Source organism: Castor canadensis, chromosome X, assembly GCF_047511655.1.
Source record: "Castor canadensis chromosome X, mCasCan1.hap1v2, whole genome shotgun sequence".
Classification (NCBI taxonomy): domain Eukaryota; kingdom Metazoa; phylum Chordata; class Mammalia; order Rodentia; family Castoridae; genus Castor; species Castor canadensis.
This window is the reverse complement of record NC_133405.1, coordinates 128,657,353-128,673,172: the sequence shown is the minus strand read 5'-3', so window position 1 is coordinate 128,673,172 and position 15,820 is coordinate 128,657,353. Positions and strand designations below refer to the sequence as shown.

The window sequence follows — 15,820 nt, the reverse complement described above, 5'->3', positions numbered from 1 at the left end:
CCACACTTAGCACATATGTATGTTTTTGTTTAGTTTTGCTTTGTCTTCCACACTTGAGATTTTAGTTTAATTGCTCTGAGATGGGTATAGTCATCCATTTTTTAATTATTATTTTGAAGCAATCATAAGTTTATAGAAAGATTGAAAGTACAATGCAAAGAGTTTTTTTAATTTTTAAAACCTTTTTGTTATTTTGTTGTGTTTTGGGGAGTTTTTTGTCATTGTTATTGTGAGACAGGGTCTTGCTTTGTAGCTTAGGTTGGCCTTGAACTTGCAATCCTCCTGCCTCAGCCTCCAAAGAATTTTTCCTCAGTCATTCAAAACCTGATGCCTCATCACTCTTGAGTAATAATTATAATTATTATTCTTTTTCTCTTCTTGGGGGAGTGCAGGGGATGGAACCCAGGGCCTTGCACATGCTAGGTAAGTGTTCTACCATTGAGCTACGCCTGCAGCCCACCTCTGAATGTTTTATTGTGCATTCCCTGGAAACAAACAAGCCTTCTCTCATACAGTTCCAGTGTGACCATCTAAATCAGGTCATGATCATTCACACATTATTATGATAGAATTCTCAAACCCTACTCTAGGTTTTTACATTTGTTCAGCAATGTCATTTTTAGCAAAAGGATCCAGTTCAAATTCACAGGTCACATGTAGTTTTCATGTCTCATCAGTCTCCTTCAGTCTGTTGCATCCTTTCGGGTGACATACGCTGCCATTTGTCCACTTCTGTTCCTACTTTGTCACTTCATGAAGGTGGTATCTGGTTGATTTCTTGATGTTAGTTACTCTTTTCCTCTTTGAAAGTAATTAATACTGAGTGTGGTGGTGCACATCTGTAATCCCAGCACTCAGAAGACAGAGGCAGGAAGGATTGCAAGTTCAAGGCCAGCCCAGGCTATGTAATGGGACCCTGTCCTTCCCTACCCCCCCCCCCCGCCGGCAATGTAGTTAGTATTTTGTGAGCAGGGACTTTGAAACTGTTAACATTCTGTTCCTCATCAAACTTTCATGTATTCTCATACCCATATTCATATGGACTCATGCATTTTATGCAATGGCTGATCTTTTTCTTTTTGGCAGTACTGGGATTTTATCTCAGGTTTCACTAGGCAGGTACTCTACTGCTTGAGCCTCGCCTCCAGCCCGTTATTTATTATTTATTTTGATGTTCAAATCACCATCACTTTGGCAAGTGGGAGCCTGTTAAACCTGACTTCTGTGTCCTTTTAACTCATCCTCATCATTGTTTGAGTGCTTCCCTGCTTTTCATCCAGGCTCATCTCAAAGTTTCTCTTCTCCCACTCTGCAGTCAGCCATATTCCAGCGAGCACCCATGGTGGTATCTCACAGCAAAGACCACTCTTATTTCCATCTTGCCATGTTTTTAACTCCCTTCTCTGACAGTAAGAAACCTGGTTTCCACTATCCATAATGGTGTCCTTTTTCAGTCAGCCTCCCTGCAGGTAATCAAACTGTCACGTTTGCCTCCATTCCCTCCCCTGCTCAGCCACTCTCCATTCTGGGCCACCTGGATTGACACTTATCTCACTCCACTTGGGCTCCAATACTCCATGCCAGGCGAATCTAATATACATCCAAGTTTCAGAACCACTGAGAATTCTCAGGTTGCACTGCACCCAAAAAGGGCTGTAGCTCAGTGGTAGAGCACTTGCCTAGCATGCCCAAGACTCTGTGTTCCATCACCAGTGTCGCAAGAAAAACACTTCCATAATCATCTCCCACCTCACTGGGTGCTCCTTATTAGCAAGCCGGGAGCCATTTTGTTCCATAAGGAACATCACCCACAGTGCTTTCTTCCAGGTGCTTAAAAGCATGTAATCCTGCAGGAAACAGCAAGTGATTGGTGGAGTCCTGGGCTCTACTTCTGGTTCCCCAAGTAAATCACACCACCTCACAGCAACGTCCTGTTTCTGCCAAGGGCTGCATTGGCATCATTTAAATACCAAGAACTGCTGAGTTTCTCTTGGCTTTCTGTAACTTGCCTTTTCTTGCGATGGAGAAGAGACTTGTTCTATTTTCCCTTTTGTTCAGCTTTCAATTGTAAAGCAAATGAGAATCTCCTTTGACCCTCACTGGGATTAGAAAGGGCTCCTAAAAATACTGTGTTCTGGGGGCTGGAGGTGTAACTCAGTGCTAGAGTACTTGTCTACCACACGTGAAGCCCTGGCTTCACCCCAGCATGGATAAATAAGTCATCTATTCCAGTCTGTGCTACAGCAGATAGCCCCTGCATGCACTTGAACGTGTGCATTCTCATGTCCCTCATTGTCTGTCTTCAAAAGTGTGAAGGAAGAAGTGTTTTGGAGGAACTACTTCTACCGCGTCTCTCTGATTAAGCAGTCGGCCCAGCTCACTGCCCTGGCCGCCCAGCAGCAAGCCTCAGTAAAGGAGGAAAAAAACAACAGCACAGAGGATAATTCACCCCTGACAGGTAAACTCCAGGAAAAAGATCTCACTCTGCAAACAATTACTGTAAAAATACTCTTAACTTAGAGATGCTAATGAGCTTGGCTTCTTGAATGTACCAAAAAGGTTGACATCACCAGACAGAAAAAATTCTTTCCAAAGGAAATTTTCTTTTGTCCTTTCCCTGACCCAGCTTACTTTCTTTCTTTCTCAAATACACTTCTTTTCTTGCCCTTTACTGTATGACTTTTTTATAGCTTCTGTCCTGTACTGTTTCAGTCTCCCTCCTTCTGTTTCTCAGACTTTCATTCATCCTGAATTCCTCTGTATGTGTGATCTGTAGAGCAGAGCTCCATTGCACTCTAGATGAGTATCCAGCTCTGGGCTATGCACTGTTGAATTTAAACACCTGACACTTTCTTCTTGCGACACATTACCCTTGGTTGTGGGGGAAAGTTTTATAATATCAGTAACCATTTGCTGTCTATAACACTAATTAAAATAAAATAAGAAATGTGTTTTGTGTCATTTTAATTTTTAGTGAGTACCCGCTGTGTATAGATAGATAGGAAATACCACTGGACATTCATCCCATAAGAAGTGGGGTAATTTACTTTATGGAATTTTAGATAATTAAGCAAGACATTATGTCCTAAGGTACAGGATGTACAGACCACCAGTAAAGGCTCTGAACCTACATTTAGAATTAAGTAAATGTAATGAAGTTGCTCTGCACAGTAAAATTGGTCATTTTGCATAGATGCTAATATGCATCCTAATGGCCTATCATTCTTTCGCATTTCTTTATATTAATTTTATTGGAAAATGGTATTTTGCCAAATACTGCCTGTTTAACAGAATGAACTTGAGACAGTATTCAGGAAGGACTGTCTGTCCAGTAAGGTTAATAAAATAAAAATGAAGCCTGTGAGAAAGAGGAGAGTCTGAGATTGAGCCATACATTTTGCTCTGTGCTTTCTAGCAATCTTGACAACAGCGAAACCTGATAACTTCATTCTCATTATCCTCAAAGAAAGAGCAGAATAAGTTTTGCTAACCCTGAAATCCAAAATGATTTCCTGCTGGAAGTTTTATTTAAGAGGCACTGACTATGGTAACATCAAAAATATCCCCAAGAATAAGAAGTTGAGGTGGTTGCACTGGCTATTTCTTGTAATAACTTAAGAAAAGCTAACATAAAAGCTTAATTCTTGAAATAATTTAGTATAATACTTGTGGGTATTTTAGCTGTTATTGTAATATATATTCAGAACTGAATCAAGCAATTATTGTCTCTTTTATTCTCACTTCTTAGAGGCAGTACGGCCCAAAACACCACCTGTCGTAATCAAACCTCAGCTTAAAACTCAAGAGGTAATACAGTTTTACATTGTACCTAGTAGTTGATGTCTGGAAATAAAGTAGCAACTGGGTTAATATCTACTACCACTTAAAACAAAAGAGTATGGGTCTTATCTGTTGGTAAGATGAGGAGTCCAATACTTGAATAGTCAGGGACCTACAGCTGAGACATGAGGTGATTTACTAGCATAAATAATTCTTGATCTGCTCATCGGGGATTGGAGAAAATGGTTGGAGTGATCCCAACTGTGCAGGAGAATAATAGCCTCAGGTGGTAACTAATTTAGTTACCAAGCAACTGCAAGTTAGAAGGCTAGAGAACAGCAATCATTGTCTTACACCTAGCAGAGAAGAGCAAAAATTAGGCTGTATTAAATTGTGAGACAACCATAAACCAGAATTCTAGTACATGTCACTTCGAAAATCATCTCAAGAGCTCTTTTGTTGCATTTCAGGATGAGGAGGAAATTTCTACTAGCCCAGGTGTTTCCGAGTTTGTCAGTGATGCCTTCGATACCTGTAACTTAAATCAGGAAGATTTAAGGAAAGAAATGGAGCAACTCGTGCTTGACAAAAAGGAAAAGGAAACAGCTATACTAGAAGGTAGAAGACAAAGCAAAGAAACTTGTTCTTTTCCCTAATTCCAGAATTGATTGCATAAGAATGTTAAAGGCAATGGGCAAAAATATGCTGTCAACTTTGTGTCAGAACTGATTCTTGACTACTTGGGAGGTGGAAATAGGAGGATCGTAGTTTTAGGCCAGACTGGGTAAAAGTTATCTCAAAAACAAGCCAGGTGTGTGAAACCCTGAGTTCAAACCCCAGTCCCACCAAAAGAAAAAAATTAATAAAGCTAGGCATGATGGCACCAGGTACTTAAGAGGCAAAGGTAGGAGGACTGTGGTCTGAGGTGGCTGGGGCAAAAGCACAAGACTCTATCTGAAAACTAAACTAAAGCAAACAGGACTGGGGGTATGATTCAAGTAGTAAAATGCTGGCTTGAGTTCAAAGCCGGGTACCAAAAACAACAAAAAATGATTCTTGGGGTATTCTGTACTATTCTTCATCCAGACCTGCTGCCCCATTCTAGAATTGCAAATAAAGCTGATTGAAATTGCAAAAAAGAGGGGTTGGGGTTATAGCTCATCGATAAAGCCTAGCATGCATGAAGTTCCATCTCCAGCCCTGAAAGAAAACAATTCTCTGTTCCCCACTAGAAGATGGATTTTAGTAAACATGACCAAGACTCACGTACCTCTGCCTTAAGCACTCACAGAAGTAGGTGAGAGGGTTTTGGAGTTTGGTTTAATCTTACAGCTCTTGTGATGAAACCCCCCAGTGTAAAGAGGAAACAGACTTAGGAGATTAAGTGATTTGCCCAAGTATCCCAGCTCTAAGGACATGTGACCAGGAATGGGACAAGAGAGCATGTGCACTGAGCATGTGAAGCTGCTGCCCTCCAGCCTGCTGCTGTAAAAGCTGCCATTCTGCCTGGCTGTAGACATGTATACAGAAGGTTTTTTTCCGAACTACTACATACAGAAAGAGCATCTCTTCCAGGAAGGAAAAGACTGCCTTTAAAAAACTAATGTTAGCAGGTGCTGGTGGCTCACGCCTATAAATCCTAGCTACTCAGGAGGCAGAGATCAGGAGGATGGAGGTTTGAAGCCAGCCAGGCAAATAGTTCATGAGACCCTATCTCAGAAAAACCCATCACAAAAAAGGGTTGGTGGAGTGGCTCAAGGTGTAGGCACTGAGTTCAAACCCCAGTACTGAAAAAAAAAAAAGTTCTTACAGTATATCATAGTTGAATTCACCCTCTCCATCATTCTCCTTTATCTGCCCCCCCCCCAATCCTGGAAGAAAAACAGCTACAGGGGAGCAGGGGAGTCTACTCCCATTTCCTACATGGGGAGCAGGAAATGTTTTTCCCTTTTGTCCTGTTATACTAAATTCCTTTCCTAATAAACTTTATTATTACTTTCACTACCAAAAAAAAAATGAAAGAAAAGAAACCAGCTAGAGGGCCTATTTTCTTTGGCTCATCCAGACAACTTACTGGCTTTGTGCTGGATGAAAAGCGAAAGGATTGAGTTGATCATCATCAAGTGAAGAGTTTCCTGAAGTCAGCTCAGACTTCCAGTGCATCCACAGTTGTGCACAGTGCCAGCTAGAAGAGTAGCCTGCAAAGGGAAAACTGAGCCCTGTCTGCATGCTACTGCAGCCATGAAGATGTGTGAAGGACAGAATTGAGAAGGAAGGAGGAGGCAGGAGCTGGCCGGACCAAGGAAAGCAAGTGGGCTAGGGAAAACCTTTGCTACTCTCACCCCTCAGAGCCCTCCCACCTCCCCCACTCCTGTCTACTTCCTTTTCTGCTTTGGTTTTTTGTTTATTTTTTAAGCTTTTTTTTTTTTCTTTTTGTGGGACTGGGTAAAGAAGGTGCTCTACCGCTTGAGCCACGCCTCCAGTCCATTTTGCTTTGGTTATTTTGAAGATGGGGCTATTGAGCTATTGAACTATTTGCCCAGGCTAGCCTCAAACTGCTATCCTCCTGATCTCAGCCTCCAAGGTAGCTATGATTACAGGCATGAGCCACTGGTGCCTGGCTTTTTGTTGCTGTTGTTTTTAATGCAGTCTTGCTATGTAGTTGAGGCTGACCTCAGTTTTGTATTCCTCCTGCCTTAGCCTCCCAAGTGCAGCCAATCTGGTTTCTGATGAGAGATTACCACTGGGCAGCACAGAAGAGAAGCCCACGTGGTTATAGGCATTTGTGAGAGAAGACTACATTGCTTCGCCTTTTACTGGCGATGACACCAGTAGCAGAGGCGCTAGAGGGACTGGCAGGAGTCCTAAAGCCCTGGCTGGCTGCTCCAGGGGAGCTGATCCCTTTTTCTGAATTCCTGCCTGAGTTATGATTTGAGCCACTTACTATTCTTTTATATATTACAGATCTTGGCTCACCAGGTATACTGAAGGTTCCTCAGGGCAGTTCCACCTTGTCTCTGTAGCCACATAATGTGGAACTTAGCACTCCATGTATCTGTGAGATACCTCCAGCCCTGGATTTACTTTTTATTTATTTTTTGTGATATAGGGATTTGAACTCAGGGCGTCCACCTTGAGCCACTCCACCAGCCCTTTTTTGTGATGGGTTTTTTCGAAATAGGGTCTCAAGAACTGTTTGCCCAGGCTGACTTTGAACCTCCACCCTCCTGATCTCTGCCTCCCGAGTAGCTAGAATTACAGGCGTGAGTCACCAGCTTGTAGCTCTGGCTTTACTTCTTAAATAGCGAACTGCTTTGTTTTTTCACTGTTTTATAATGCTCCACAGCAGATGCCAAATCTTCCACACAGCCATACCCATGCACACAGACTGGTAAACTGAGTCTGCAGAAAGAAAGTTGCAGCTCGAAATCTCAGTGTGGAAAGCTGGTGTGAAGCTCCAGATGGAGCTTCAGAGAGAGACCACCTGACTTCAGATCCTGGTGTCTTTTGCCACTCTAGGGAGATAGCATTTGTGTTGGCATAGTGGTTAAACCCAGGCTGTGGAGCCTGCAGATCTGGTCCCATCCATGTATCTGTTGCTGTCAAGAGCTGTGCTCTTACACCAGGCCTGGTGGCTCATGCCTATAATCCCCGATACTCAGGAGGCAGAGACAGCAGGATCAAGATTCAAGGCCAGCATGGACAAAATTAGCAGGAGACCCTATCTGAAAAACATGAAAAGCAAAAAGAATGGGAACATGGCTCAAGCAGAGAACCTGGGTTCAATCCCCCCATTACTAAAAGAAAAAAAAAACTGTGATCTTGGGCAAGTCACATAACTTGTCTAAGCCTCCATTTCCCCAACTGTAAGGAGTGGACAGTTTCTAAAGATGAAAAGAGCAATACATAGGAAGCAGTTAAGCTGGGACCTGGTGAGCAGATGCTCAATAAATGTTAGCTGTTTTTGCTATCACTGCATCATTGGTAGTAGTAAAAATTAATATGCAACTAAACAGTAATTAGCAGTTACACATCTAAATAAGAACAAAAGTATTCACTGTACACATCTGAAATTATCCTAATGAAATCCCCTTGTATGTATGTTAATTTAAAAATAATTCTTTTTGCCGGGCGCCGGTGGCTCACACCTATAATCCTAGCTACTCAGGAGGCAGAGATCAGGAGGATCGTGGTTCGAAGCCAGCCCGGGCAAAGAGTTCGTGAGACCCTATCTCGAAAATAGGGCTGGTGGAGTGGCTCAAGGTGAATGCCCTGAGTTCAAGCCCCAGGACCGCAAAAAAATAAATAAATAAATAAATATTTTTTTTAAACTGCTAAAAATAAATAAGCACAGCAGCCTAGGTAAGCAAAACAGCATGCAGAATTGTCTGTGTGTGTGTGTGTGTGTGTGTGTGTGTGTGTGTGTGTGTGTACATGTGTGTATGTGTGGTACTGGCGATTGAACTTTAGGGCTGAACATTAGGCTTGGGGTGTAACTCAGTGGTAGAGCACTTGCCTAGCTTGTGTAAGGCCTTACACTTGCTAGACAAGAGCTCTACTACTTGAGCCATTCTCCTAACCCCAGAATTATCTTGATTCCTTTGCTTCTATATTAACAAATGTATCTTTCTTTCTAGTTATATTGTTCCATCATCATTGTTAAAGTTTGTTCCAGCCAGGAGAGAGGTGTCCCTGTCTGTAGTCTCAGTACCTCAGGAGACTGAGGCAGAATTGCAAGTTGGAGACCAGCCTGGACCACAGAATGAGACTGTGTCTCAAATCACTCCTCCTCCCCACCCTCAAAAAATTACTATTTTTCTGGCCACATACAGGGAGGAGGGCTGAACATTAGGCTTGGGGTGTAGCTCAGTGGTAGAGCACTTGCCTAGCTTGTGTAAGGCCCTGCATTCCATCCATACACACACACACACACACACGTACTTGTGTAAGGCCCTGCGTTCCATACACACACGTACTTGTGTAAGGCCCTGCGTTCCATACACACACACACACGTACTTGTGTAAGGCCCTGCGTTCCATACACACACACGTACTTGTGTAAGGCCCTGCGTACCTTAAGAGATCAGAGAGAATCTTTCCTTTCCTTCTCCTTTGTTTCTCATAGAGGATTCTGCTGACTGGGAAAGGGAGCTGCAACAGGAGCTTCAGGAATATGAAGTGGTTACAGAGTCCGAGAAACGGGATGAAAATTGGGATAAAGAAATAGAGAAGATGCTCCAGGAGGAAAATTAGCTGTCTACCAGAGTATTCCTTAACACTCTGCAAACAGCCATCAAATACTAGATATTCACACTCACTGAGTCAGAAGGCACAACAATCTAACTTTATGCAATTTAAAATCAATCTTTTCTTCAAGCTGAAGCTTGCCTCTTGTACCTGAGAAAATGTATAGAACAGTTATTCTAATAATCAAGAAAAGGGATGTTTTATGTAACATTTCTTTCATCTAAATCAAATTAGAGGTGTTCTTATAGCCAGTATAGATATCTTTACCATAGAAACACAGGTAAAATTTTGGAGTTATGTTTTTCACAAGGTCAAAATATAATTTATTCTTCAGTCATGATTTTCTAAACATGCATATCCTCATTACATTTTTGTTCATGCATAGATGTTAAAGTACTCAATGGATTAATTACTATCAGAATGACTAATTTATACCAAAGAACTTCAGAAGAAGCACTTTCAGAACGATTTTCTTGCTGGGTATTTTCTAAAATTCCATCTGAAAGCTAAAAGGAAAAATATTAAGCTGATTTAATGATGTAAACATCACCCAGTTTGACATTAAGAAATACTGTGCAGGTCTGTGGTTGTAACCTAGCATGCACATGGCCCCAGATACCATCCCCAGCACTAAAAAAAGAGAAAAAGATACTGTGGAAAATATTTGGTTAGCTAGGCACTGAGGTTCACGCCTGTAATCCTAGCTACTCTGGAGACCAGAGATCAGGAGGATCTCGGTTCAAAGCCAGCCTGGGGCAAATAGTTCTTGAGAACCTATCTCAAAAATACCCAACACAAAACAGGGCTGGTGAAATGGCTCAAGTGGTAGAGCACCTGCCAGGAAGTGTGAGGCCCTGAGTTCAAACCCCGGTACTGTCAAGGAAAAAGAAAAAAAAAAAGGATATATTTGTTTAATAAAAAGTTTTTTCCCTGGGGTCTTTTCTCTTCTTCCTTTCTTTTTGTTAGCAACTGTACCACAAATTTCATATCGTGGTTTTTGTAGAAAGCAAAGCCTTCTGTCCTTTTTGTATTAATAACCTTGAGAAGCCTGTTTATTATAGTCCGTTGTTCTCATTGTAATGGTCACTACATATAAATGTTATAGCTTTGTCTTAATTAAACTGTCAGTCTCTAGAGAATTATGTTTCTCTGAGTACAGCTTCTGGAACTTACTAATTAATCCTTCTTGTATTCTATACCAGCAGGCTCCTGTTCATAGCATAAGTTTATTTTCAGAAAGCAAGCAGTCTCTCTAATGTTAGAACATTCCGAAGCATTTGCTTCCTGAACCTTTCGTATTTTTCAAGGAGCTTTTATTTCATTAAGGGTAATAAAATCAAGACAATTCTTTATAAGAAAAATGTACATATTTATATTCTTGGTCCCTTAAAAATGAATCTGTGGTCCTCTGGCAAAGGGGTCAATGAGAGAAATGGGAATGAATTTAAGCCTCACGCTTGTGTTTGTACTTTCAGAGACATACATGTGAGCAAGCCAAACTGCCTCAGCTAGCATCACTTGGTTCTAGCAATAAATTCAAGTACTCTATGAAACCACTGGCCCATCATTCAAAACTTGCCACTTCTAGTGCCATGGTTGCTTATTTCTAAGTTTGATTTCAGAGATGACTGGCAACTTCTAAAATAATTCTATTGAAGGGAAATTTTTTTTTAAGTTTGCTGGAGGAAAAGAAATGCATTGTGTTGTGTTTTTAAGCAACTGAAAATCCTAGACGTAAGCAGATCAGGAGCTGATAGCACCTGGCTCTTAGTATATGCTCTAAAATTCTTACTTATGAATTGAATAAACACAAAAGAACAAAGGTTTCAGAGAAGAAAACAAAACCTGAAATGACAACAGAAGTATGTTACTGTTGTTACTATCAGTTTTACTTGATACTCGTAGTACGTCTAAAAACCACCTGCTTGTGCATTGCCCCATGAAAATAAAAAGATAAAATAAGTTGTACAAACCATAAGAATATAATTGTGATCTATTTTTATGGATTCATCAAGGAGTAAACATTCTGCTTTAGTAACTTACACAGATACCTGAAGTCTTGTTCCTTTAAAGGGCAAAATAATTTATAACCCTGTTTGGTAGAGAATTTCCAAGGATTTACCACATGCCTTGGTGTAGCCAACAAGATATATTGAGTATAAAAACATGTAAACTCCATAAATATTAAAATACAAACATGCTTCATCACACCATGGGGGTTATACACCCTACCCAGAGCGTGGTTCAGGAATTGCCTCATGAGTATGAGTGGCCTTTACAGCTTGGAGACGCTCTTCCAACACTCTGCTCTCAAGGCAGGGCTCTTCTCTCCTTTCCACTCGATGCCCTGGAACAGCGGTGCGGTTCTAGTTCTTACCCAGATGACCCTGTCTCCTTACATTCCAGTTTCTACCTCCAACTCCCCTTTTCCACTCTACCAAAAAGAAGAGGACCCAAGGTTCAGGAGGATGAAGAAGAATTTTGTGAAATCAGGTGTTTTCTTCACAACCACACATTTCAAACAAAGCAAGGCATGGCCAGGGTGGTTGGTATGGCCATGGTCCTAATGCCACACATTACAAAGGAATATGACTTCTACAAAATGGAATTGAGGCTCTCTCAGAACACTTTTACTTCCTTCTTGATCTTTCTCTGTGGTACTCTGGCAGCCTCAGAGGACCAATGGGCCTTGAAGGGTGAGAAGATGATGCTGTGTCTGACGTATTTGCACATGAAATCAAATAACTAAAATAATCTAAAGGATAATGTAGCATGGAACCAAGCTAAGTCTTTAAAGCCTATTTTAGGTGCATGAAGTCAATGTTACACAACAATTAACAATGTTCCTTTATTTACAGTTCCAGCAGCTTACAGCTGACACTGCCAGTCCTAGAGGAAGGTTGACAGCAAACTCAGTTACAATATCAGAATCTCCAGCTCAAAAGTGCAGACTCCTTATATGAAGAGAAATTACCCACTTAAAAGTTACCCACTTCACATAAGGCGTTCACACTTGTGAGTGCAGCCATGGGGTGGATCTTAGATCCATGCAATCCAACCCTTTCATTTTATTAGTAACGGAGCTGGGCACTGAAGGCTGTATGTCTTCTGACTTTTAACTCAAGCCTCTTTCAAGCTCCCCCACCCCCGTGCTCAATCCTGAGTTGCTCACAAAAATGAAGGGAGTTTTATCTCCAGAGGAGGGGCCTGGAGGTTACCAGTGCCTGGACTCCCCAGGTGGTTTCTATTGTACAGCCAGGGTTGAGGATGACAGCTTGTGACCTGAAGACCCAATGGCTTAACCATTTTCCTTCCTTCCTTCCTTCCTTCCTTCCTTCCTTCCTTTTCTCCTTTCCTCCCTCCCTTCCTTCCTTCCTTTTTCCTTGCAGTGTCTGGGATTAAACTCAGGGCCTTGGGCTCTACCAGCCCAATTTAGCCCTTTTCTAAAAGCATGGCAAAATGGACATTAAGACATCCACCACAAGCTTATTTTTACATTACTTTTGTGTATTGTCTGGATTTTGAAGTGTCTATTTTCATGTCTGGATTTTACAAGCAAGCATTGTTAATCCAATTAACAGTGAACACTGTTCACTAATTTTGTTAGTGGTATTAATGTAGTATTTCTGGTGCCACACTTCTCATCTGACATCTGTCCCCTACATTAAGTCTGTGAAAAAGTTGTAGAGTGATCTGGATATTTGGCTGTATTTGGATTTTGTATTGTCTAAGTGCAGTGATGGCAGAGAGTATTATGACTTCATGGCTATGATCATGATTATAGGGTGGATACTGTAGCAGTCCCCAAAATCTTCCACTGTATGACAAATTGATTTATTACCTTTATAGAAGGTCATAGGGGCTGATCAACTCTGCTGAGTTTTAGCTTTAGCCACCAGAAAGCATAGCCCTTGCTCATCGTGGTCATTGCAAAGAACAAGATGGATCACAGTATATGACCACTATTGGCCGAGCTGTGGGAGAAACCCACAATTTCCTTAGGACACAAGACCTTCTGACTGAGGTCCTCCACATCCCCAGGACCTCATGCATGCTGGGCAAGCAACTCTACCACCGAGCTTACATCCCCAGCACAAGAATGATCTTGCATTATGAAACAAGCCATTGACTTTTGAATGAAGTCTGCATTGAAGGTAAATGTGTTCTTAGAATGCAATACTAAGACAGTGGATTAAATACATGCACTTGGCTCTCCTCCATCTACAAACCTCAGTATGTGGCAGTAAAGGAGTAAGAAAAGAGATAAATTCATAATGACAAAAACAGGAGAGCTGGCAACAGCAGCCATGTGATGACATGAACATTTTCATGCTTCGGAAGCCTAGAAGGGTGCAAGGATTCTGGAGGTGTGCTACTTCTGAAGGCTAAGGAAAAACTGATATGGGGTAGGCAGCTTGCAGTCTCTCCACAAGATAAAGGGGAAAATCAAGAGCGAGGGATGGGATTGGTAGAGCACCTGCCTCCCCAGTGCCAAAACCCTAAATTCAAACTCCAGTACTGCCAAAAAAAAAAAAACAAAACAGGATGAGAAAGGAAAGAGAGGAGAAGAAAAAAGGAAAAGTAAACCAGCTGGGCAGCAGTGGCTTATGCCTATAATCTTAGCTACTCGGGAGGCAGAGATCAGGAAGATCACAGTTCGAAGCCAAGCCGGGCTAGCTAGACCCTATCTCAAAAATAGGATGGTGGAGTGACTCATGGTAAGAGTGCCTGCCTGGCAAGTATGAGGTTCTGAGTTCAAACTCTAGTACCACCAAAAAAATAAAGTAAATGCATCATTTAGATTTCTTTTTAAATACCTGCTTTTAGCTGGGTGCCAATGGCTCACTTCTGTAATCCTAGCTACTCAGGAGGCAGAGATCAGGAGGATCATGGTTCAAAGCCAGCCCTGGCAAATAGTTCGGGAGACCCTATCTGGAAAAAAAAAAAAACACAAAAAAAGGGCTGGCAGAGTGGCTCAAGGTGAAAGCCCTGAGTTCAAACCCCAGTAGTGTTTAAAAAAAAAACTGCTTTTGAAAAGGGTATAAGGGGGAAAAGCATGCAAACATTGTATGTAGATAGAGATGTAAAACAAATATTACCCCAGCACAGGTTGCTCATATCTGTAATCCTAGCTACTTGGGAGGCTTAGATAGGATCACTGCTCAAGGCCAGACCGAGGAAGGGGAAATAGTTCCCAAGATCCCATCTTTAGAATAACCAGAGCAAAACGGGCTGGAGGTGTGGCTCAAGTGGTAGAGCACCTGCTTTGGAAGCACTAAGCCCTGAGCTCAAACACCAGTCCAACAACAAAAAAAAAATATTTTTAAATGGCAGATGGGTATATGAAGTGAGCAGGACATTTAACCCAGACTTTCTACTCTTGGGATTTTTTTCTATTCCAAGGAAGGATGTAGTTGAAGAAGCACTGATTCAATTATAAAATAAATTAGAAACTACCCACAAGCCCTACACCGGAATCTTGATTTGAACTCATCCATAGCAGGAAATTGCATGCAGATACTTTATGGGGTGAATTTCACACCCACCATGTCAAAAGTATAAAAATCCAAAAATAGCAAGAGTTACCAAGCATGTGAAACAAGAATGTTGACACTGCTGGTGAGTGTAGACTGGCACAATCTCTGGAGAAACGCCAATACTGGCATTACTTCAATGGAAAGTTGAAAATGTACTTGTTCATCTCTCAGGGAGTACAAAGTAGTATAACCACTTATGAAAATAATTGCCATTACTTAGTAAAGTTGAAGGTAAATATATCGGATGGCACGTGCAGCTAGGTGACACTTGCAATAATGTCCATAATGGTGGTGTTCTACTGACCTCAGCTACACCGCCCCACCCAGAAGTCCACCACCAAATGGAATTATAATTACACTGATACCATAGTGTAAACCTAAACTTCACACTAGACTATATGAACAGTAAAGCTAAAAGAAATAACTACCATAGCAATCGTGCGGTACATGGGCTAGGGGCATGGCTCAAGTGCTGGAGCTGCCTAGCAAGCTCCAGGCCCTGAGTTCAAATCCCAGTACCTCCCTCCGAAAAAAAATAATCAAACAGCACATACCAAGAAAGGGGAGGGGTTGTCCAGGAATAAGGAAATCAAGATAACAAGCTACATTAAGCAGGAAAAACAAAAGGCCTGCCACTACACATAACAGCTGGAGCTAGAACTCAAACTTGTCTCCCTCCTCAGAAATCGTCACTAAAAATCAAAAAAAAAAAATATTGCAGGACTTGAAGGAAATGTGAGTGTGTCACTAAATCTGAAATGGCCAGGTAACAGCTCCTCCTGGGACACTGAAGGTTAAGTGAAGCCCAGCTCCAGGGTTTCCAGCAGTTCTGTCAGTCTCATTCTTCAAAATAATAGTTAAAGGAAGACTACAGCTTTTAACTTGGAAATCAATTGCGTGCAGTGCACCGCGGTTATGCAAATGGGAAGCTGAGTCATTCATTGCCCTTCAAATTAACGCTGCAGCTCCTGAGCTGGGCTGAGGCCTATTCTGCAGGAAAAGGCCTAGACCAGATTCTGCCTGGAAGACTGAGCTGATTTGTTTTGTTCTGATTTCTTTTGGATAAAGGATTTTGTTGGTTGGGGTTGGGGACATAGCTCAGTGACACAGTGTGTGCATAGCATGCACAAGGCCCTGGGTTCAATACACCAAAAAAAAAAAAAAAGAACTCAACACTTGACATATTAAATTAAATATAAAAGATGACTACTAAAATTACTTAATATGATTATATTTTTTCCTCCAAAACGCATATG

At 41.6% G+C, this 15,820-nt stretch overlaps 1 protein-coding gene across 1 annotated transcript in view; it reads left to right on the top strand.

Moving 5' to 3' along the window:
* The window catches only part of Syap1 (synapse associated protein 1), a 29,617-nt gene extending 19,229 nt beyond the window's left edge, over positions 1 to 10,388 (top strand). The window contains exons 6-9 of the mRNA XM_074063896.1: positions 2,310 to 2,458; positions 3,749 to 3,807; positions 4,251 to 4,398; positions 8,906 to 10,388. Coding sequence (XP_073919997.1) covers positions 2,310 to 2,458; positions 3,749 to 3,807; positions 4,251 to 4,398; positions 8,906 to 9,033 — 484 coding nt within the window. The 3' untranslated portion in view covers positions 9,034 to 10,388. The remainder of the gene's footprint in view (positions 1 to 2,309; positions 2,459 to 3,748; positions 3,808 to 4,250; positions 4,399 to 8,905) is intronic.
* Positions 10,389 to 15,820: the final 5,432 nt, after the last annotated feature.